This window comes from Diaporthe citri, assembly GCF_014595645.1.
Source record: "Diaporthe citri strain NFHF-8-4 chromosome Unknown scaffold_5, whole genome shotgun sequence".
NCBI classification, from domain to species: domain Eukaryota; kingdom Fungi; phylum Ascomycota; class Sordariomycetes; order Diaporthales; family Diaporthaceae; genus Diaporthe; species Diaporthe citri.
This window is the reverse complement of record NW_025064850.1, coordinates 3,411,481-3,436,424: the sequence shown is the minus strand read 5'-3', so window position 1 is coordinate 3,436,424 and position 24,944 is coordinate 3,411,481. Positions and strand designations below refer to the sequence as shown.

Below are 24,944 nucleotides of genomic sequence, written 5' to 3'. Positions count from 1 at the left end.
AATTAGCCAACATCAGTGATATTGAACTGCCCATCGACACGATCGAATTCACTGAACTACTTAAACGGCCAATATACAGACCCCGGTAATCCTTCGTATCATATGGCGTTCTCTGAATGCTTGGGGTAGAAGCGCTGACTGCGTGGGTACCCAGGACATCAGGTTCGCTGCCCGTGGTCGTTCTCACCAGCTGCAAGGGCGTTATTTGGCCTGCCCAATATGCATGCGAGCAAGTGGACGGGCGGTGATTGCGCAAAGCACAAATAATAAGGGGCGTGCGTGTGGATGTGTAGACAAATCTGCCAACTGTGCCCGTCTTGTTTATGCTCGGACGTTTTGGTTGCTGTTAGCTGCTGTGCGGAGGTACTGCAACCAACCTTGCCTGTTTGTAGGCCGGGAGCTGCAAGCTGCAACACCGACAGCGTGCGACTCGGTGTCGCAATATGCCCGTGGGAGGTATAAGTGATAAGCTCGGATCGGGGGCGATCGTGGGATCTTTCCCCCCAGGAAGAGTGTGCTGTGTTTTGAATCGAGCTGGCTCTTTCACCGGCGCAATATCACCCCGTACCTGGCCACTAACAGGCAGAAACGGGCAGTTTACAGCACGTCAACGCCAAAACGGTAGGGTGGACAGGAGAGAATGGCTTGCCCCTTGCAGCTAACCATGGGATCTTTACCTCTTCAGTTCACCTTCAATCTGCCCTGACCAAAGGAGCAAGCGACCCCATTCCGGCTCCCACATTACCTACCTACCTAGCTGCCGCCCTTCTACCGTGTACCCCGTAGACTGCCTATTGTACAGCACAGCACAGCAAAGCGGAGCGGAGCACAGCATAGTGCAGTCCTCCTCTGGCCCAATCCCCTGGCTCCCCTGACAGCAAGCCGTCGAACAGCTACAGTACCTATCTACCGATCCTGAGTCCTGACCAGCCCTCTCAGCCTCTTTGTGTGATCAACAGACCCGCATTACTCATGGACGGGGCGCTCTCCAAGACGGGACAGGTGGACACCTAGGCAATCAAGCAGCATTGCCGACTTCGACACGGACACCCGCCCCGACTACTGCACCGTACGCCACGCCAGCTGCCCTGCTTCCACCGTGAATGAGCATCGACCCAATCCTACCCTGCCTTTCCCTATACGGCGCAGCGCCCTGATGCCCGCCCTCCCATGGTACAGCTACGTCCTTTTTGGCTCGATCTGAGGCTCTAATCGTGGTCGTGGTTACGGGCAGCATCCAAGCAGGGCCAGGCCAGAGTCCCATCGGTTCCAAGGAAGTGCAGCGTGCCTGCTACCAGCCACGGGCACCGGCACCAGCGACAGCGCCCTCCTCCCTGCCCGAACGACCCATAGGTCGACACGGCCAAGTTGCCCGCCACCATCCCACAGCCCGGCCCTTTCGATCAGCCTGACCACGCCAGTCACCATGAATGGCGACATAAGCCTGTCCAGGGCCCTGGGCGGTCTGCGAATCGCCAATCTTTCAGATGATTCCGACAACGAGCCCAGTCCTACCCGCGAGCAAGCTACCACCGCAGACGACAACCACCACAGCCCTTCCCTCTCACACCCCCTAGACGAACCGCAACAAGCCTCGAAACGTCTCTCGCGTAACCTCCACGAGGGTCAGTCCCACGATCCCAGCGGCAGCCAGATTCACCGCAGTCCGGAACCCCTATCGAACCTACCACCCGCTGCCATCCCCGACTACGCGCAATCGACTCCAGACGGTCCAGCACTGCCTCCTATCGCGCAGTCACTCCCCCCTCAACACCTCCCTCCTCAAACATCACCAATGGACGGCCCCGAACGACAGTACCAGACTTCCTCTCGACCGCTCTCCGGGCCTCTGTCCAACCCCCTTTCTGTCTCCCACAACGCCGAACCTGGACCGAGCTCTTACAACAACTCCCTGAGGCCGGAGGGGTCCAGAGCGTCCATGTTTGATCTCCCCACCCGGAGCAACTCGAGATCGATGCGAGTACCCTACGCTGGCCAAATACCTCAGCGATCCCCGAGTTATCGGGAGCGGTCGTACAACCCTGAAGTACGGCGCACGCTCCCCCCGGGTGCCGGCGGCGCGGCATTGCCGCCGAGGAAAAGCTCCAAGGGGCGAGGGGGCGGCTTCGTCTCCACGGCAGGAGTGCCAATGGCCCAACCGAACAGTAACAATTTCGGAACAGACTTGCCCCAACCGGGCAACAGCGAGGAATGGCAAGAGAAAGGCGCGGCAGTCGGCATCAGGAGAGAGGTCGATGCGCAGGGAAAGACAGTTCTGCGATCCGTCAAGAAGGGTGTTCGTGACTTCTCGTTCGGCAAGGTCCTGGGCGAGGGATCATACAGTACCGTCTACCTGGCCACAGACCGACAGTCACTAAAGGAATACGCCATCAAAGTACTCGAGAAGAAGCATATCATCAAAGAGAAGAAGATCAAATACGTGAACATCGAAAAGAACACTTTGAATCGGTTAACGGAGCATCCGGGCATCGTTCGGCTATACTATACATTCCAAGATGAGACCTCGCTCTACTACGTCCTGGACCTTTGCAACGGGGGAGAGCTGTTGGGGGTGCTGAAACGGACACACACATTTGATGAGGAGTGCACACGGTTTTATGGGGCCCAAATTCTTGACGCCATTGAGTACATGCACTCGAGAGGGGTCATCCATCGCGACCTCAAGCCGGAAAATGTGCTACTGGACGACAACATGCATGTTAAAATAACCGACTTCGGAACGGCGAAGTTGTTGCCGGACCCCAGGGATCCCAGGCCGCCGCCTGAGAACGCGCCTCCGGCAGAAGGAAGTTCACGAGCAGCCTCATTTGTCGGGACCGCCGAATATGTCAGCCCGGAGCTTCTTACGGAGAAGACTGCGGGCAAGGCGAGCGACGTCTGGGCATTCGGCTGCATTGTTTACCAGCTGCTTGCTGGGCGTCCGCCATTCAAGGGCGGCACGGAGTACTTGACTTTCCAGAAGATCGTTGGTCTTGAATACGATTTTCCTTCGGGCTTTCCGCCAGCGGCACGCGACCTCGTCGAGCGATGTTTGGTTCTAGATCCGGGAAGACGACTGACCATCGAGCATATCAAGAACCACGAATTCTTCGATGGGCACAGTTTTGGGAAGGGACTGTGGAGGACGAAGGCCCCTCGACTTCGACCACACATACCACCGGCGCAGGAGCCGCAGATCATCCAATTGAACGGTTCCTCGTCCGGCTCGAACCAAAACCCGCCGTCCAGCAGAGGCTTACAGTCCCAGAATGGCAGTGGCAGCAGGCCCGCCAGGATAATTACCGAACTTCCGCCACCCACACAACTTGACATCGAATGGTCGCCGGTGCTGACGCGAAACAACGAGAGGATATTGAAACTGGGCGACCTCCTGGTCATATCATCTCCAATTCCCAACAGCCCACACGGCAAGGGAGAGCATGGCCAAAGCAACAAATTTTCGCGATTCTTCGGCGGGAGCACGATGAAGAAAAAGCAAAGACTGGTCATGGTCACATCTAGTGGTCGCATTGTGCTGGCTCCTGCCGGGGGCGAAGAGAAAAAGGCTAAGCAGGAGATTTCACTCATCGCACCCGATTGTGTGTGGCGGACTCAGATAGATGTAAAGGGGCAGGTCGTCTGGTGCATTGACGCGGTATGTCTTCCTCATGAGGAGTGTTTGCTTTCCCCTCTTCTTTCTCTCGTGCTGAATATTTATATGCTAACTTGATGTCAGAACGGCACCCATTACCAGTTCGAGCAGCCCAAGTCTTCGCAGCTTGACGCCGGCACGGTAGACGAGTGGATAGAGGCGCTCGAAAGAGCCAAGGACCTTGCAATGTCTCAAGATCTGTCTGGCTACAACAGCGACAATGGTTTTGGAGAAATGTCGTCGTCCATGTCACCCAGCCCCGCGAGCACTCTGTCACGACAGGTGCCATATCCAGAAGGAGGATTCAGCATTGCCGATAGGTCGGGTCGCAACCAGTTGAGTAAGAGTCAGGCCAGCCTGGAGGAGTCACAGGCGAAGAGGAACCGTTTCAGCAAGAGGCAATCCAAGAACGGGTTAGGCACAGCGGCGTTCTGAGCACACCCACCCAAACATTACCATAATACGCTACACATGGGCAGTATACATGGGCGGGCTCACATTTGATTTGTAGCCTCGCACAGCGCATCATGGACCACGCACCAATCTTTTTCCATCACCATTCATCATATACTCGCGTACACGAGAGGCGGTCAGGGCAAAGGGTATTTGGCATTTTCTGGCGCAAGCGGGCAAGAGGGCGTTGCGCGGGCACGTGTTTGATTCGGGATCTCGGCAGACAGCAGAGGAGAAACCAGAACCCGCGTTTTGCCATGGAAGAATCATCGTCGTCATTATCGTCATCATCATCGTTATCACAGCCTCTACCACAACCAAACCTTTTTCCTGCATTCAATTTGAAAAATCGTCGAGCCACACATACAATTCCTTTTGTTTGGGACGCAGGAGGGAAAGAGGGCCTTATTGGGGCAGAGGAGGACGCAGGTGTCCTTTGTATTACACCTAAGCTTCTAATCGGCATTTGTTGAGCGTAGGTCAGGCCTGAACGGCCGTGAAGGGGGTGGCAGGAGAGTGGGCAAGCCGCAGGAGGGACAGGCTGGGGCTCGGGGATTGCAGAGCAAGGCAGAGGGAGAGGCAGAGCCTGGGATTAAGAAAAGAAATCAGGAGATTTGTTGACATTCTGTCAAATGTGTGCCGCGCCGCCTCGTGATGAGATGTGGCAGCTTCCAACTGGAGCTGGCTGACCTTTCCTGGCTGAGTCTGATGCTCCGCTAGCCTGTGCTCAACGTGCCGTGTATGCGGGAGGATCACGATTGCAGGCAGGTGCCAATTGCAAAGGCGCTGAGGACGACGACAACGGTCACTACACCGCTACGATGGGTAGACGCCTGCTTGCCGCCGCCAATCTGGTCCGGGTGTGGGTCGGATGCTTGTTGGACTCTTGTAGCAACAACGTCCGACTGTGTGTGAAATCCAAGATGCTCTTCCTTCAACATCAGGTCAATAGCTGTGTTTCCTACTAGGCACCTTGGGCAGGCACAACGGTAGGAGTTATCAAGACCACTCCGTAGGCACCTAGAGGGGAAGGGAGGCACGGAAACAGTTGAGCACGTGCGCACGGACCACTGGATGTGGCAAAGGAAAGACACCTGGACATGTACCCTGCTGTAGTGTGGTAGCTGTGGGTGTGGTGTAGGTGGGCTGATGGCCTGGTGGGTGTTCTGCACCGTATTGCTGTACCCAGCCTAGTGCCTGTGGCCTAGCCTGGTTGTGCAGCCTGTCGCCTGGCTGGTGGTTATCTGGCTGTCTGTCTGGTTGCACTCCACAAATCCAAAAGACGTCTCTCAAAGTCCGATCATCCTCTGCCACGTCAAATGCGATAGTCCATCCAGGCCAAGTCGCGTCAGATTCACTGAACCCGGCAACACGGAGCGAGGTGCCCCCTTTCCAGAGGCCGATTCTTTTCAATCAATCGGAAAGCCACGACAAGAAGCGGGTCCAGCACGATTCGATCCCCGTCGCAAACGCAAATCGAAGCAAGATGCAGGCGCAATACCGCCCGTTCCCACAAAATGTTCCCCAGAGGTCGCCGCATGTCCCTGCTCCACGACGCGGAGGAATTGGTACGTCAGTGAATCTTAATCCGAGTTTTGCATTTTCGCCGTCGCAGTCGCCGTCGCACGTGGCATGTCCTTGTCCTGCTCATCACACTCCTCATACACCGATACACTGCTTCCCTTGTGCCTCGTGCTTGCTGCTCCCCCTTCACCACCGCCGCCGCCCAACCACGGCCAGCACAACACCCCATCCTGCCCCCTCCCAACCGTTCCACAGGCCCGAGTCCACGAAGCATCACGCCTAGCAACAACTGCCTGTCCCAGCCCGCCCTGGTCCAGCCTTGGCAAAGTCCGGCATCATGTCTAACCGACGCGCTTCTTCCACAACAGGTCCTATGATGCAGCACCACCAGGGCTTGCACAACCCTCCCCATGTCCCCCTCAACCAAGCCCAGCTGGCAGAGAAGCAACACCAGCAGCAGGCCGCCGTCGAGCGCGCCAAGCTGCGCGCCAAAAAGCCCACCGACAAGACCATGCCCGATGGCGTCGAGGACTGCATCATGAGCGACGGCGTCCAGCGGTACAAGGAGCTCAGGGACTTCGAGAGGAGGCTGGACGCGACCATCACGCGCAAGAGGCTGGACATTGTAGACTCTGTCAACAAGAACGCCAAGAGGTGGAAGACGGTGCGAATATGGGTCACAAACACCGTCGAGGACCAGGTCTGGCAAGGCAACGGCATCAATGCAGACAGCTTTGACTTCTCGACCAGCGCAGATTCGAGCTTCCGCGTGAAAGTCGAAGGGCGACTGCTTGATGACGACGACGAGTACGAGAAGGAGGATGCCGAGGCCAAGGAGGGCGGCGACGGCGACAAGATGGACACCGACGCGTCCGCCGACAAGGCCAAGACACCAGTCGCCAAGGCACCGCCGCGGCCCCGATTCTCACACTTCTTCAAGAAGATGACGGTCGACTTCGACCGGAGCAAGATGCGCAACGGTGCCGAGCAGAGCGTCGAGTGGAACAAGCCCGATAGGTTACCGAACAACTCCGCCAACCCACCGGCCGCGGCCGACTTTGACGAATTGACCTTCAAGAAGAATGGCGACGAGAATATGAATATCACAATCAACCTCTTCAGGCATGAGGAGCCCGAGCGGTTCGAGCTCAGCCCCGCGCTATCGGATGTGGTGGATATGGAAGCTGCAACACGCTCCGAGGTTGTCATGGGCTTGTGGGAGTACATCAAATTGATGGGCCTGCAAGAGGACGAGGAAAAGCGGAATTTCCGTTGCGATGAGCTGTTGAGGAAGGTAGGTGACGAGCGTTCCATCCGCCACCACCACTGCTCCTAGATACTGACATGCTCGCCTAGGTCGTCCAAAGGGACACAGGCCACATACCAGCCCTGCAGGAGTACATCACTCCTCACCTCCAACCCCTCCCGCCAGTCAAGCTTGCCTACACCGTCCGTGTGGATGAAGAGTTCCACAAGAGCCCGCAACCCACAGTCTATGACGTCCGCGTCGCCGTAGACGACCCGCACCATGCCAGATTGGAGCAGTTCTTACGCGATCCTCAATACGCAAACATGCTCAGCCAGGTTAAAGTCCTCGATGAGCAACTTGCGATCATCATCCAGGCCATCTCCGACTCCAAGGCCAAACACAGCTTCTTCAAAAGCCTGGCCCAAGACCCTGCGAACTTTGTACGCGACTGGCTCAGCAGTCAGAAGCGCGACCTCGAGGTCATCATGGGCGAGGCCACGCGCGGTGGCGGCGAGGACGCGACGGGCGATGAGTGGAGGAAGGGAGGAAAAGACAGTGTCTGGACAACACAGAATGCCAGGGAGTCGGTGCAGTTCATGTTTACCCGCCGCTAGGAGAAGTTGGGTTGTGGCTTTGATACAGAGCCCCTGGATAGTGAGCCTGATCAGTCAGCTAAGGACAGGATGATCAAGGAGAAGTTGGCGATGAAAGGGTCGAGGCTGAGCTGCCCTGTGCTCACGCGAGAGGCGGCTGCGGTAATTTTGGAAAGCATTACTAAGGAGGAGATTAATGTTCGCGTGCCCGTCGATGGTTGACCACGGCGTGGGTCAAGCGCCTCAGTAGCCCATACAGGACCTTCGTGGGGCCAGTTGGCAGGGACGCAAAACGGCCGTCGAGATACTGTACAATTCCTGAAAAGAGATAAAGCCATCACGTTCATGGCGGGCTGCCATTGAGCAGGGCGCCATTTGGCAGAGTGCCTGGGCAGGTCAGAGCCTTGGAGAAGGGGCCAGCTATCAACTACCTCCCAATTTGAGCCGTCTGGCGGCATGGGGCGATGCGGAATCAGGTGGACAAAAGTCCGCAGGTAGTCACCGAGGAGCAGCAAGGAAGAGCCGGGTGTAAATATTTACTGCATACTAGAGATGTGGTTTCGAAACTGCCCGACCGAGACTTTTGTGGTCATGATACTCGGCAACATCAGCCACGTGTCTATGCGATCCTGGCTGAATGGAAGAAGGGCCACTAGTACACACAGTATCACAGAAGTCGAAGAGGCAGGTGAAGACTACGCGGCTGCGAATTGCCTTGTAAAGTGGGTCATTTCACCGCACGTTGGTAGAAGAACGACAATTCCACCAGTTTCAGGTATCTAATGCAGATGCTGGAAATAGGGGAAAAGATGATGCACAAGGGCCTCTTGCTTTGAGCCCCTCCATCAGCCGGTATCGTCGATCAGATTGATTCCCGTAGGGAATGTTAGGGTAGGAAAGCCCTAATAGCCACCACCAGTGTCACCAACATGTGTTTGCTACTTCAAGGCGTAAGCACGTAATCTCTTCTTCATCCTGGACTTGAAGTGTTAAAGACAGAGCGTCAACGGCCAGCTACCTCAACAAATTGCTTTTCGAAGCTCAAGCCAGGTTTGAGAATCATGATGTCTCTTTTCGTATCTCGCGTGCGGTTGACGTGGTCAAGCGGCTCAAATACACTTCTCAACGCCCCAGGAGAATTGCCAATTGAATACAACAAAAGCCGGGATGTTCTTAATAGTAATGGATATCCGGAAAAGGACACTGCCAGCCAAAATTCAGGACTTCTCTTGACTCAGAGGAGCGAGGAGTGGGAAGTGACCGTTCCGAGTCGGCGTTGCTCTCATGCTTGGGAATGCATGCATTTCAATAAAAGAGAACTACGACTGTAGGGGGCACGCACGCTACAACTGGCATAGCATATATGCATTACTCTGCAAGAGTAAGACCAAATGTCTGCAAAATTATGCCTATGTATTATTGACATTCTCGGTCCATAAAGACCTCTTATTTTAGACTTGCTCAACAACCGGCTTCTCGTCTCCACCCTTCGCAGATTGGTACCGATCTAGGTCGACAATACCGAGATCCGCTGCAATATTAAACAGCCTCGCCTTCTCGTCATGCGCGGCATTATCTCCAAACACTGCATCCATATCCTCCAGACTCTTGCCTCGCGTCTCCGGGATGCAGAAGTAGGTAAATCCGAACGCCAGCAGACAGAAGACTGCGAAGAAAATGTACGTCCCGTATCCGATCATATCCAGCATGTCTGGCGTAACCAGACCAATAATGAAGTTGCACATCCACGTGGCGCTCGTGGTAATCGACATGGCCTTGGATCGGTTTCCGAGGTTGAAGATCTCGGATGGCAGAACCCAGCCGATCGGGGCGAACGAGTATGAGAAGTTGATGTCGTAGACGTAGATGAAGGCGATTCCGACCCAGCCAGCTGCTTTGTGGGAGACCAACGTGGAGCCGAAGCCACCGATGATTCCGCCGACGATGACCAGGGAGATGAATGTTCCAAGAGCTCCACACATGAGGAGTGGGCGGCGCCCGACCTTGTCAATAAGGAACAGGGCTGGTAGCGTGGAAAGAGTGTTCACGATGCCGTAGACGCCAGTGGCCAGCAGAGACGAAGTCTTTCCAGAGAGACCGAGTTGGCCGAAGATGGTTGGAGCATCTGATGTGTGTTAGTGTGTTGCTACAGAGCCCACGGAACCATATCCTGAACGATCCCAAAATATAACAGATAGGGAACTGCAACAGGGAAAGGCTTGTGCTTACAGTAGATGATGGCGTTGCAACCCATGAACTGCTGGAAGAACATCACCACACATCCAATGGTTAAACGCTTGAGCGACGCCTTGTTCGACACCAAGGACGAGTACTCTGCCAGGTACAAAGATACACCTGTCTTGCCCGGGTATCGGTCGCGGCCGTACGTCTCCTCGAAGAGGACTTCAGCCTTGATGGCAAGGTACTCACGGCACAGGGCCTCAGACTCGACATCAACTCGCCGAATACATGCGAGAGCCTCGAGTGCTTTGTCTTCCTTTTGCCGCATGAGGAAGTACCTCGGCGATTCTGGATAGAAGAGCATGCCGAAACCAAGGATAACGGCAGGCAATATCTGCATGGCGAGCGGCAGTCTCCACGAGGCGTCGCTTTGACCGGTGCAGCCGTCTGTTCCGACGTCGGCGATGGGGTCGAACTCCGGCGCAGATGCCGAGCCTCCAGTGTATGGGATGTCTGGCGTGCATCGTGTGCCGCCAATATATTGAGTACCGTACTCGAGCCAGTAGCTGACAAGTATACCCAAAGTGATGCTCACTACTTCTTGTTAGAACAGTCGAAGCAATATGTGAGGAACGAATCACTTACATTGCTGCAGCACAACCAAGGTGCCACGAATGGCCGGCGTCGACACCTCAGACATATACATCGGTACAATCATGGTGAGCATGCCGACAGAAAACCCGGCGATCGCACGTCCTGCGGCGATAAGTAAGCTTGGTATTCTAATGACTACCCAAGATCTGCTCCGACGTACCTGCAAAGAGCATAGGAATCGACCCTGCAGCGGCCTGCAGGGCAGAGCCCAGCGTGAAGATAACCACAGCAACCAGGATGGATCCTTTACGGCCGACCCGGTCCGCGACAGGCCCGTTGACCAGTGATCCGAACCAGGCGAACAGTAGAAGCGTCGACACGAACCAGCCCTTGAAGCTGCTGTCGAGGTAGATGCGCGGGAATTTGGCGGCGAACGACTCCATGGTCAGGACGCCCGAGACGACGCCCTGGTCATAGCCGAAGAGGAAGCCCCCCAAGGACGCGAACTTGATGAATAAGACAAGTCAGCTAGGCGTCAAGAGCATACCTGCTGTGACGGAGTGCACTTACCGAAGCGAGGCCCAGGACATACGGGTTCTGCCGAAGTTGATGCACCAAGCCCGTGTTGGGCGAGGCGTAGAGGTCCGTTGCAGTTCCGGACTGAGCCATGGTGCCTTGTGGGTTCCCAATCGATTTCTTGACGAGCTGCTCAAGTAAGAGGCAGAGAGACCGAGCGGCCTCGATCGTGAGCACCGCCTTCCAACTGTTATATAATTATCCCACGCGTCCTGACCGCTGCGGCCTGCGATATCCACCCACACTTTTTTTCCCCCCCAAGTGGCCGTTCGCTGCGGGGTGAGGTCGGGGAACGTCGTTGGGTGGTTGTGGCCAGTCAGCTGCATGCCGGCCCGGAGCTCATGATCGTCGACACGACGACACCGCCGTTGGTTGGTTGACTTTGGGGGGAGTATGGCCGGTTGCAAGTAGCGGTGTTCGCGGGCGGGGAACGGAAATATGGGGCTCTGCATGGCCGATGTAATGCCACGCATGCAGACAGGACTGTACTGCAGGAAAACACCATTGCGTTGTGCGCGTATCCAGTCGGCTGTATCCACTGCGCAGCATGTCCTCAGACCAGCAGGGTCTCTCGCTGTGTGTCCAGGTGGGTAGACCGCCCACAGAATCCTGTTGACTTCAGTGTTCATGTTTCTCGTGCCCACATGTGGTTTTGATACTTGTCGTGTTCCGCATTCCTGCATGGAACTTGTTTCTAGAAATCGGTGAAGCTCAAGATGCAGCCCGGGGTCCATATTTGATAGTCGAGGTAAGGTGCCTGCCTCATGACATCTAAAGAGACTCGCAACCCGGCCTGTGTCTCGGTGATGGGAAGACAACCACGCGTGATACCTGTCGCGGTGTAAGTGGCGTGTTCTGACAGTACAAAGTGCCGAAAATTGATCCCTTTCTTCGAACTGGGCCGATTGTTCACTGGGTAACTTGGTGGTCGACTGTGTAAGAAAGCCATGCCCGCCAACATGATACACACCGATAGCTATTTCAGCTATTTCTTTCAGTCACATTGGGCGGCTGAAAGCAACATGACTTGGAGCTCCGACTACAATACGCGCCGGGGTGGGGTTTGCTCAACGAGTTGAGAGAAGGGTTCAACCCCATTCCGATCTGGAAAGGCTCAGTGGGTACGGAACTAACTATTTATATCTGTCCGTGAATATATCAAGCCCACAATATAAACCAGACCATTAATGACGCTTCTTGAGTCGCGGTAGTATCATAGAACACGCATTAGCATGCGGCTCTGTCGCAACATTAGACGCAACTGAGCTGAGTCTTTCTTCAGATTCTCATGCAATCAATCGTACCATTTTTCGCGCTAATAACCTGCATAATACATACTACACCTTTTTTTCATATGCACTTCATTTTTCATATATTTTTATCTTTTACATAATGAATACCTTTTTAATTTAATAATGATTTAAATTAAAAGAAAGGTGGTTTTTTTTAAAAACTTTTTTAATACTTATTTAAAAAAGGTAAAAGAAATATTAACGATATAAAATATATTAATGTTTAATTTTAAAGAAAAATTTAAAATTTTAAGAAGGGTATAATTTTAAGTAAATTTAATTAAATTTACCTTGCTAACTTAATAATTTTAATGTAATTATTAAATTTTACTTTTTTAAATTTTTTTTAAATTTAATTTTAACTTAAGTTATTTTTAACTTTAATTTAAACATAAATTATTTTTACTTTATTAAAGGTTATATAATTAATATTGGTATAATATATATAAAATAAAGGTATAAAAAATATAAAAAAATTATTATAATAATTTTTATTATTTTAATTAGCTTAATTTCTTGCTTTAAATATAAGTTATTTTTAAGAAAAAGCCTTTTTATTTATATCTTTTATTAAGGCTTATAAAATATTCGAGAATTCTTAAATTATTAATTAATTAATATATATTAATAATTAATTAATATAAAATCCCATTAAAGTAAGTTAAAAAGCTAGCTTATAAATTAAGAGTAATTAAAAAAGTACTTAAGAATATATAATTTTTTTATTTAAATTATAAAAAGTTTTAAAAATTTATTTATATAAGTTAATTATAAAAGCATATAATATATACTTATATAATATAGTTTATCATTAAATGGTTTATATTAGTAAGTAATTTAATTTTATAATATTTATTAACTTATATTAATCTTAGCACCTACTTAATGCAAAATATTTAATAAAATTTAACATTAATTAATATTAACTGCTTTTAATTGCTTATTTTTAATTAATTTTATTAATTTAAAGAGGTTAGCATAATTACAATGCTAGTTTAAATAAGCTAACTTTTAATAAGAAATATACACTTTATATTAAATAATGCTAACTTTATTATTAAAAATGCAATTTGCCGCAAATTGCTAATATATATACATTTGCATTAATTAATGCCAATTATGCTAAATTTACTATAATATAATTAAAATTTAATTTAATAAACCCTTTTTCCTTTTTTTTATATATTTTTGCATTATGCCTAGTCTTACTGCAAGTCTTATAGCATTATTTACTTAGTTTACCATGAACTACCTCCTTTATCCCACCGCTTATTTCATTAGCTAACTGCTTCCCCTTTTATTTCTTTTAAATAAAAACTTAAGATTTCTTAATTATAAGTGCTTCTTTACGCTATACTTAAATTCTTTTAGCTTATTAGCATTTAATAAGTATTATATTAATTTTTTAAAGTATATGAATTTGCTTGCTTATAAGAGTAATTAAATACGTTATAGCCTATGCCCTCTTTACCATCCAATTAACAGCCTTTATAATTAATATAAGGAAGCTCCCTTAATAAGTAAAAATCCTGCCCTTAATAAAACTTAATTATTAAATAATTTATTAAGCATTTAATAATATTTAAGACTTTCATTTTTAAGGAGAAATAAGGAGAGATTATATTAAGGTTTATAGGCAAACATTAAGCTTAAAAATTATAAAATTAAGGTTTTAAGGAGAAATTCCGGCTTCTTTAAATATAAACTTAATATCTTTTATTATAAAATTTTTATTATAAGCTACCTTAAATGCAAGAAAAAACTTAAATTTAATAATATAATTAATAAAGGCTTAAATAAAGAGATTAATCTTATTATTATATATATACTTTAAAAATAAATATAATATAATATTTAATGGCTAAAGTAAGTAAGATAAATATAATAGCATATTAATAATAATAATCTTATTATTCTTGTAATATTAATTAAACTTAATTAATATATAGCTTTTATAGCCATTTATAATTAATATTTAATAATTAATATTTTTTTTAATTTAATATGCTTATTAAAATATTAAATTAATTTTAAATTAATTTTATTATTTATTTATTTATTAAAAGTAAGCTTAATAATTTAATTATTTAAAAAACTTAACTTTATTGCTTAATTAACAAGGTAGTAAGCGCCTTAAATAATTATAAATAATAAGATTTATAACCTACTTATATTAATGTATTTAATAATTATTGCTTATTTTTAATTCCTAGGTTAAATTAATTTAACTTTTTTATATTTATTAATGCATATAATAATTATTACTAAGGTAATTATGCTTATTATAAAGCTGGTTTTATTAAAGTTATAAAGGTTATTATTAAGAATTTAATACTTAGCCATTATATTATAAAGCAGCTTAAATTAATTCTTAATAATCTTTAAATCTTTGCAAAGGGCCCTTTAATAATTATAAGGATAATTAAACTTAATTTTAAGGCTTAATTATGCATTTATAAAGCATTAAGCTTAATGCTTATTAATAAGTTTAGCATTATATAATGCTAATAAAAAATTAAATATATCTTTTATATTAAAAAGTTATAAGGGGAATCCTTAAGCATTTTAATTAATAATATATTAAATAAGCATTTACTCTTTAATTTAGTTAAGTTTATGCTAATTAATATATATATCTTTATAGGATTATTATTAATTTATTTTATAAAGTAAAGTAGTTTTAAGGATATTAAAGATTTATATAGCTTAAGCTATATTAAGGAGTTTTATATAATTCTTTTTAAATTTCTTAATAACTTAAATAGTTAAAAGGATTTTATTATTTTTTAATAAAAGATATATATTATATTTATTAGTTTTTAATGCATTAAATATTTAAGTAGGTAAATTAAAGCGAAATTAATATAAAAAACTAGGGCGCGATTAACATTAAAAAGAAGCCTTTATACCAAAACCTTAATAATTCTTAATTATATTGCAATCACGCCAACCCCTTTAAATTAATAAAATTAATTAAAAATAAATAATTAAAAGCAATTAGCATTAATTAATGTTAAATTTTATTAAATGTTTTATATTAAGTAAGTGTTAAAGTTAATATAAGTTAATAAATATTATAAAATTAAATTACTTATTAATATAAGTTACTTAATAATAAACTACGTTATTAATATTAATTATTAATATTATAAATATATAAGTTTTAACCTTTTAATTTTTATAATTATAAAGTTATTAAAAAAATAAATTTTCTTTTTTTATATATATTTAAGCTTTTTTATTTATTTTATATTATATAAGACTTATTTATAAAGGTTATTTATATATTATTATAAAGTTTATTTTTTATAATATTATTTAATATTATAAGTTAGCTTTAAGCGTTTATTAAAAGGTATTTAAAAAGAGTTATAAATTATAATATTTAAGAAGTAAGTTAAGCTTTAAAAGAGCTTAACTTTAAATTTATTTTTTAAGTATATGCTTTATTATATAAAAGGGTTAAGTGTAATGTAAGCTTAATATAAATATATATTATAGCTTAAGTAATAACTTAAGCTTATTATATAACCCTTTTTTTACTTTTATATTATATATAATAAGGATTAAATTTAAGGCTTTTATAATTTTATATTAATTATATATTTACCCTTATTATATATTTATCTTAAAGCTATATATATTTATTTTAAAAGCAATAATTATTTATTTTATTTTTATATTAATTATGCTTATATATTATGCTTAATATAATATAATATAAAATATATATTATATATATTATAAGTTATTATAATATAATAATATTATTATTATATATATAATTTTTTATTAATATATTATAATTATATACAAGCTATATATATTGCTAGCTTTAAGTTATAATGCGCTTTTATTAATATATTAATATTATTTATTATAGCTATTACTCTTATATATAATGGGCTTGGGCTGGAAGCTCAAGCCTTATAGTGGCTGGCTAGGTAATCTAAGAAAGCTTGAATTATTATATACCTTTTAGCTTAAATAGCTATAAGGTTGTTAGTAAAACTAGCTTATAGCGAAAGGCATTAATTAGCCTGCAGCCCTTTTAGGGCCGAGCCTATAATATATAATTTAAGCTTTAGGGTTAAGGGTTTGAGTTATGTTTGCTATAAATATAGGCACTCCTTTTGTAAAGAAGATCCCTGGCTTAAAAGGTAATGTTGCAGGTAAGCCTTAAGGGCAATTATGCGCCATTAATAGTTAGGGAAGGGGGTTATGTAATGGGCTTAGGCTGGAAGCCTAAGCCTTATAATGGCTGGCTAGGTAATCCAAGGGAGCTTGGATTATTACGTACCTTTTGGCTTAGATAGCTATAAGGTTGTTAGCAAAACTAGCTTATGGCGGAAGGCGCTAGCCAGCTTGCAGCCCCTTTAGGGCCGAGCCCATAACATTATACTATATTTATTATTACTGCTTAAAACAACTTTTCCATAATTATATTTCCCTTTATAATTCCTTCTTCTTAATATTATATTATTATTATAATATATTTATTATATATATTGTTTTATTGCTTTTATATAATCTTTTTATTATCTTTATAATTATTTCTTTATTTATATTAATTGCTTTCTTAGCTTTATTTTACCTTTAATTAAAAAGCCTTTTTTAATATAATTAATACTTATATAATTTTTTAACTTCCTTATAATTTAATTCTTTAGCTATTTTTCCTTATACTTATTATATTTTCCTTATAACTACCCTTTCCTTAACTTATTAATATTTATTTAATTCCTTAATATCCTTTTTAATATTTACTCCCCTTTTATTATATAAAAAGAAAAATAAGAAATAACTTTTATTATAAGTTTTAATAATTAGCATAATAACTTTAATGCAATTATTAATAATAATAATAATAATAATAATAATAATAAGTTGCTTTATTATTTTAATAATATAATTTTTAAGGTTAATTTATTTTTCCTTTAATATAAGTTTATTATAATTATTAATTAAATATAAGGATATTGCATTATAAAATTATATTAAGTCCTTAATAATTTTAATAATAAAGATTAATAGCTTATTAAGCAGCTACCCTTTCCTTATAATTTATGCATTATAACTTTTTATAAAATTAATAAGCTACTTACTTATATTTTTAATAATTATAACGCATTTTATATTAATTATTATTATTATAAATATAAGTATATTTAATATATATATATATATTTATTAATTCATTATTATTATAAAATGCATAACATTATTTAAAGGAAATAATTATTATTATTAATAATTATATCTTTATTTTTAAGTAAATTAAATTTATTACTTTTATTTATAATAATATAATTATATTTATCTTAACTTTTAATTATATTATTATTAATTTTTATAAGGCTATAAGCATTATATTAAGAAAGCTACCCCTTATTACCCTTATTATTTATTTAAGTAGCCATATTTATTTTTATAATATAGCCTTAATTAATATCCTTGCTAACCCTATTAAAAATATACTTTTAACTTTATTATAACTTATTAATATATTCTTATTTCTTATTAATATTAATATAATTATACATTATATTTAAAGTTATAAAGATATAAAAAATATAAAATATAAGATATAAATATAAATATAAATATATAAAATTTTAAAAATATAAAATATAAATATAAATATAAAAATATAAATATAAATATAAATACATATATTTAAATATATAAATATAAAATATAAATATAAAATACATTATATATAAATATTAATTAATTAAATCTAGTATAAATTCTTTTAAAATAAGCTTAAAACTAGCTATTTAAGTATATTTTTTTTAATTTTATATCTTTTTTTTTAAAAAGATATTATATATAATATAAAAGTACTTTTTTTAAAAAAAAAGCTTATCTTCTTATTTAAGTCTTATCTTATTTAAGTTTTTTTTTTCCCCTAAATATAAAGTATTTATAGCTTTTTAGTAAATTTAAATATAAATAAAATAAAAATATATTTAAAATGCTTAAATTAAATAAAATTTAATTAAAATTTCTTTCTTTTTTAAAATAATAAAATTTAAATTAAATATTATATAACTTGTATTTATATTTGTATTTTATATTTTAAATATAAAATATAGATTTAAAATTTTAAAAATATAAATATAAATATAAATATAAATATAAATATAAATATAAATATAAATATAAATATAAATATAAATATAAATATAAAATACAAGGCTTATATAAATATAAATATGAATATAAATAAAGTATTTAAATATAAATATAAATATATATATTTATATATTTTATATTTTTAAATATAAAATATATAAATATTGTTATAACTTTAATTATATTAATAATATTAATATTAATAATTATTAGCTAACTTACTTTATTTAAAAAATAATAAATATCTTTATAACCCTTAATAATAATTAAAAAGCTAAGGTTAATTATTATATTAATAATATATATACCCTTAATATAAATATCCCCTTTATTTTTTTCTTATATTAATATTAATTTAACCTTAAATGCATTTTAATGCATTTAAAAACTATTATTATAAGGAGTTTAATGCAATAATTAATGCCTTAAATACCTTTATTAATTAAATTTTTAGCATTAAATAATATAATTATAATTTAAATTATTATTATATTTATAATAAGTTTAAGGAAGAAAAATAAAAAGATAAAAAAGAAAACTTTAAAAACTTGCCTTTTTTTAATTATAATATTTTGCATTATAAGCATTAATTAACTTAGCTTATTATTATAATTATAATAAATTTAAGTAATTAAACGCTTTATTTTTAAATAAAAAGTTTATAAGTTTAACTTTTATTATTATTAAGTTATTATAGCTTTATTATTAGCCTTTATAACTTTTGCTTTTATAATTAAATATTTTTAATATATTTACTTAAATAAATAATAATAAAGAAATTTTAAAAAAGTAATATATTTAATATAATTTTACTTTATAGGAAATTAGCTATATAATTTAATTTTCTTTTAACTTAATATATTACTTAATTTTATAAAAAGGTAATTTAATTTATTTATTAAATAAATATATAATAAGTTTTAATTAATTAAAAGCATTTATATATAAATAAAGCTATAAATTTAAATCTTATTATTATTACGCCTTACTTAAGCATAATAAATACTTAAAGCTTGCCTTATAACTTTATTTAAATAACTTATAATAATATAATAAAATCTTATTTATTTTTATCTTATCTTTATTTATAACCCTTATTACTTTATACCTTACCTTTAAATAAGCTTATTAAGCTTAATATAAACTTACTTTATAATTACTTTAAATAAGCAATTCTTGATAAATAATAGCATTTCCTTAACGCGTTTTAAATATATTAAGGGTTATTAATTTTTATAAGTTTTTAAGGGGGTTTTATATTAATATATCTTAACTTTTCTATTTAATATAAATTTATTTTTTAAAGAAACCATTTTATAAATACCTTAATGCATTTTTAATTATTAAGATTTCCTTTATAAAATATTTCTTATCTTAACCCTTATTTACTTTATTTAAAATTAATATAATATTTAATTAAATATTTATAAATAATAAATAAATAATAAATTCTTTATAATATATTTAACTTAATTAATATTAAAAGTAAAATAAACTCAGCTTAATATATTTAAAATAAATATTTAAGGAATAGAAATATTTATTATAATATATTTTTAATATAATTAATTAAGCTTCTTTATTAATTAAATAATTTAAAAATGCTTTAAGGATAATTATATTTAATTATTAATATAAAACCTTTTCACTATTTAATAATATTTATTAATTACTTACTTTTATTACTATTAAGTAAAAATAATAATAGCTTAAGCAATATTTATTTTAATTTAAAGGTAATTTAGGAATATAGCTACCTAGCCCTTAAAATTAATTATAAACGTTATTATATTTAAGAAACTTAAAACTACCTATATATTAAACTTATTTACCAGCTAATTTAAGCTTTAATTAATTATTATTAAATCCTTATTATTTAGCATTATTTAATAAGCTAAAAAGTAATTAACTTAATTATTTTATAAAAAGGTAATAATATTATATAAATACTTTTATATTTTTTAATTTATTTACTTTATATTATTATTTATTTTAAGGTAATATATTATAAATAAAAAGCATTTTATGCTTATTTAAATGCATAGAAAAGCTTAAAATGCCCTTATTTAATTAAAGCCTTAATTAATAATAATAAATATAAAAAACTTATAATAACGTTATTATAAAGTAATAAAGCATTATATATAGTTTTTTATAATTATAAAGTACATTATTTTTAAGAAACTTTATTTAAAAAAGTAATTTATAATAATTATTAAGTAATATAAATTGCCTTTATAAGCTAGTAAGTTTATTATAAAATTAATAAATATTTAAAATTAATAGTAATTTAAAAAAGGGATAAGGCAAAGCAAGCCTTATTATAATTATTAATTAAGCTAAATTTAACGGCATATATTATAATTTTAAATAAAACATTAAATAGCTTATAATATATTATTTTAATAAAAGTTATATAAAAAAACTTAAAAATGTTTTTCTTATTTTAAATACCTTATTATAAAAAAGTTATAAGCTTATTATAATATTAATATAATAAATAATTCTTAACTTAAAAGTTATAATTAACCTTAAAATTAAAGCATATTATATATATTAAGGGTATAATTAATAATTTAAATTATTATTTTAGCTTTTTTAAGGAATTATTATTAATTAAATATAATTATTTTATAATAAATCTTATATTATAAGTTTTATTAAACTTTCTTATTTTAAAGTATAATTAATATTAATTTATTAAATAGCTGCAATCTTATAAGCATAATAATATAAGCATTAAAAATTATTATTAAGATTAATTAAAGTATTTTAATTATATAATCCTTTTTTAAAATTATCTTATCTTATTTTCATTATAATAATGCATTAAAATATTATATTTATATCTTTAAATAATATTAAAAATTATAATAAAAAAGAAATAAAGTTTTAATTTATTAAGCTTACTTTTTTAAAAAAAGTTAAAAGCCAATAAAGTACTTAAGGCCTTTATAATTTATAAGTATTATAAATAAGTAAAATATATTTTAAAGTATAAGTAATTATATCTTTAAAGCCTTAATTATTATTAATAACTCCTTATTATAAATAATATAATTTTACTTTATTAAAGAAAGCTTTAATAAATAATAAGTAATTAAGTAAAAAGCCCTTTTTTTTTAAATTAATAAGTATATATTAAAAGTTATTTTTAAGCAATTTACTTTTATTATTATGCTTAAGTTTAAATTTTATTTAATTAAAATTAATACCTTTATAAATATTATTTTAAAATAATAAAAAGCCTTATTTTTTTTTACTTTTTTATTAAAAAAGAGTTTTCTTAAAAATAAAATAAAGAAGGAAGTTAATAATCTTAAAAATTTTTTAATAAAGTTATAATAAAAGTTTTCAAACCTTATAAAGCTTTAAATAATATAAATTATTTTAATCTTTTTTAAGTTTATTTAAATGCTTATTTTAGCTATAATAATAAAGCTTAAATACTTTACCTTTTTTATTATAAACTTATATTTATCTTAATTTAAGTTTAATTTAATATTTTATAAGTAACATAATACTTTTTATACTTTTTTTATATAATTTCTTTTTAAACCTAAGGAAAGTATTAATATATTATTTAAATATATTATTATATAATTTTTTAAAATATTAATTAAAATTAAGTTAATATATTATTAAAATATAATAAGTATATTAAATAAATTAAAGGCATAAACTAGCTATTTAAATAATTTAAACTAGGTTTAAAATGTTATTAAGTATTTTTATTTCTTTATTATTTATATTTAATAAAAGGTTATATAAATATTTAATTTTATAAATCATTAAATGTTAAAAAGAAAGCATAATATTTTCTTAATAAGGAAAAAGGGGTAATAGTTTTATTAAGTTATTTTATTAAAGGCATAATAATTTATATAAAACCGTTATTTTTTATTTACTTTATATATTAAGAAAATTAAGGCCGTTATAAATAAAAAGCTAGCCCTTATTTAACCCTTATTATAAAGTTTTATAACTTATTTTTTATTATGGGCTAGCCTTGGGTTGTTTGCTATAAGGTGTTTAAATAGGGTTTATATTTAAAGTGCAAAGGAAAAGATTTACTCCTTGTTTATATCTACGCTAAAGCCTATTCTTATAAGGCTAAAGCCTATTAACTAATTATAATAAGCAAAGCTTAAACTATAATATATCCTCTTTCTTTAAGTTTTTATAATAAGCCTTAAAAAATAATTATATAATAAAAAATAAAGAATACTATAGTTTAATTATAAATTAAATATTGCTCTTTACTTAGCCATTTAATTATACCTTAATGCCTTTTAACTACGCTAAAGGCCCAGCTTATTATTTATAATTAGCACGCCTTAACCCTTATAATTTAATATATTAATTAAAGCAAGCTAATAAAAGATAATTATTTAAGTATAAGCTAGCGGCTAAATTAATGGCATTCTTATAATTCTTTAATATAAGCCTTTTATATAAGCTTTCTTACTTAAAACCTTAAAACTATAAATTTATTATAATTTGCAATTAATTAGCGCTTAATTATAGGCAATTTACTTTATTAACGGGGATTTCTTAAATTTTAAGCATTTTTATAACGCTAAATTAGCTAATATATAACTAGCCTGCTTTAAATTTAAGCTAGCATTAAGCTAGCAATGCTTTTAAGCTTTACCTTATAAAAAAATTTTACGCCCCTTTAAATAAACTTTTCCCTCTTGCTAGCCTTAATTAATAAAAGCTATACCCTTATTTTTTTATAATAATTAAGGTAATTATGCTTATAATAATTAAGTTAGCTATATGCAAAATATTTAACTTTGCTTATTAAGATTATTATAATATTAATATTTATTGCTTTGCTATTTTAAGATTAAATATTATCTTTCCTTATTATAATGCTAAAAACGCCCTTATATTATTATAAGGCAAAGCAAAAGGCTTTAAATATATTTAACTATTCTTTATAATTAAGTTAAGCATTTACTATAAAAGTTAAGCTATTAACCATAAATAATATTTTATACTTATTTAGCTAATTTTAAGCCTTTATTATATAAGTTAATTAATTAAATTAAGTAAGAAATTCTACTATCCTCTCCTTATAGCACTGCCGCAGGGTGATTAAGCTAAGCCTAGCATACCTTTGCTTAAAAGGGTTCCTAAGCGCAAGGTAAATCTTCTTTAAAAAGCTTTCCAGCTATTTCTTAAATATCTTTATAAAATTAATATAAGGCAGAAATTAATTATGGAAAGTTCTTAGTTAATTAAATATATAAAAGAATTAAGCCCCTTTAGCATTAATTACCTTTTTATTTACTATAAACTTAACCCTTATCTTTATTAATTAAGTTGCTAAGTATTCTTAAAATAAGAGTTTCTTAGGATAAGGAAGGGCTTAATAAGCTATTATTATTCTTTTTAAGTCTTGCTATATTAAGTTTTATATAATTATATTATAAGTTTATAATATAAAAGGACTTTAAATATATATTATAAGCTAGCCTTGGGTTATTTACTATAAAGTGTTTAAATGAGGTTTATATTTAAAGTATAAAGGAAAAGGTTTACTCTCTGTTTATATTCATGCTAAAGCTTATTCTTATAAGGCCAAAGCTTATTAACTAATTACAATAAGCAAAGCCCAAACCGTAACATTTTTATAGCTTAAATAATTAATCTTAAAGTATATTATATAATAAGCTTTATAATAATATTAATGTAAATTTATTCTTTATTAATAATAAATAAATATAATAATTAAATTAATTTTAATATAATAAAAGGGTAAAAGCTTATTTTTTATTAAAAAAATTAATAAAGTTTTATACTTTTTTTAGCAAGAATTTAACTTTGCATTACTTTATATTATTATTATTATTCTTTTAAAAAGCTATAACTTAAAGAATTTAAGTAATCTCACTTAAGCTTATTTTTATTAAAATAATATTTATTATTTTATTATAAGATAAGTAATTTATTTATGCCTTTATAATTACTTTAAAGATTAATTAAGTTAAATTACTTATATTTTGCTAATTTTCTTTTTTTTATAATTATTTCTTAAGCTGCATTAATTATTATATAATTATAAGCTAAGTTTAATAAGATATTACAATAGCATAATTAAAATAAGCTTAGCAAAAGGAAATAAGCTATGCTTAAAACTATATAAGTTAAAATAAAAGCTTATTATATATTAATATTTAAAAAAAGCTATATTATATATATAATATATTAATTTTATAATAAATTAATAATTATTCTTAAGTTTTTTAAAATAAGTAAAGTTATTTACTTTAATCCCGCCTTTTATGCTTATTATTTACTTATAATAATATAATAACTATATTTATTATTTATTTAAGTAATAATAATATACTTATAATTTATAATAATAAAAATTAAAAAAAAAAACTTATTTAATTTATTTTATATTTATTAATATTATTTTTATATAAATTAAGCTTATAAAAAAGGTTTATATTTTTAAATAAAACTTTATTTAAAAATTAATTTTTTTTCTTAAAATTAATAAAATCTTTCTTATAAAGTATAGCTAGCTTTATAACCTAAACCTAAGTTAACATAGCTGCAAAAAAAAATTTATAATTTATTATAAAGTATCTTTATTAATTATAATATAAGCATGCTTTACATTTTTACCAAGCCTTTCTTTTAAACTTAAAATTTAAGGTACCCTAGCTTAGCCG

The 24,944-nt window shown here is 35.0% G+C and overlaps 3 protein-coding genes across 3 annotated transcripts; 2 read left to right on the top strand and 1 right to left on the bottom strand.

Annotated features, from left to right (window-relative positions):
• Positions 1 to 1,426: 1,426 nt before the first annotated feature.
• On the top strand, positions 1,427 to 4,087 carry INS49_011551 (uncharacterized protein; the record flags this gene model as incomplete). Its single annotated transcript, XM_043172264.1, has 2 exons — positions 1,427 to 3,655; positions 3,737 to 4,087. The coding sequence occupies 2 exons, from the start codon at positions 1,427 to 1,429 to the stop codon at positions 4,085 to 4,087; spliced, it is 2,580 nt and encodes an 859-aa protein (XP_043024009.1).
• A 1,504-nt stretch (positions 4,088 to 5,591) lies between these two features.
• Positions 5,592 to 7,492, top strand: INS49_011550 (uncharacterized protein; the record flags this gene model as incomplete). Its single annotated transcript, XM_043172263.1, has 3 exons — positions 5,592 to 5,673; positions 5,998 to 6,923; positions 6,986 to 7,492. The coding sequence occupies 3 exons, from the start codon at positions 5,592 to 5,594 to the stop codon at positions 7,490 to 7,492; spliced, it is 1,515 nt and encodes a 504-aa protein (XP_043024008.1).
• A 1,430-nt stretch (positions 7,493 to 8,922) lies between these two features.
• Positions 8,923 to 10,915, bottom strand: INS49_011549 (uncharacterized protein; the record flags this gene model as incomplete). Its single annotated transcript, XM_043172262.1, has 5 exons — positions 8,923 to 9,596; positions 9,701 to 10,246; positions 10,298 to 10,408; positions 10,467 to 10,752; positions 10,817 to 10,915. The coding sequence occupies 5 exons, from the start codon at positions 10,913 to 10,915 to the stop codon at positions 8,923 to 8,925; spliced, it is 1,716 nt and encodes a 571-aa protein (XP_043024007.1).
• Positions 10,916 to 24,944: the final 14,029 nt, after the last annotated feature.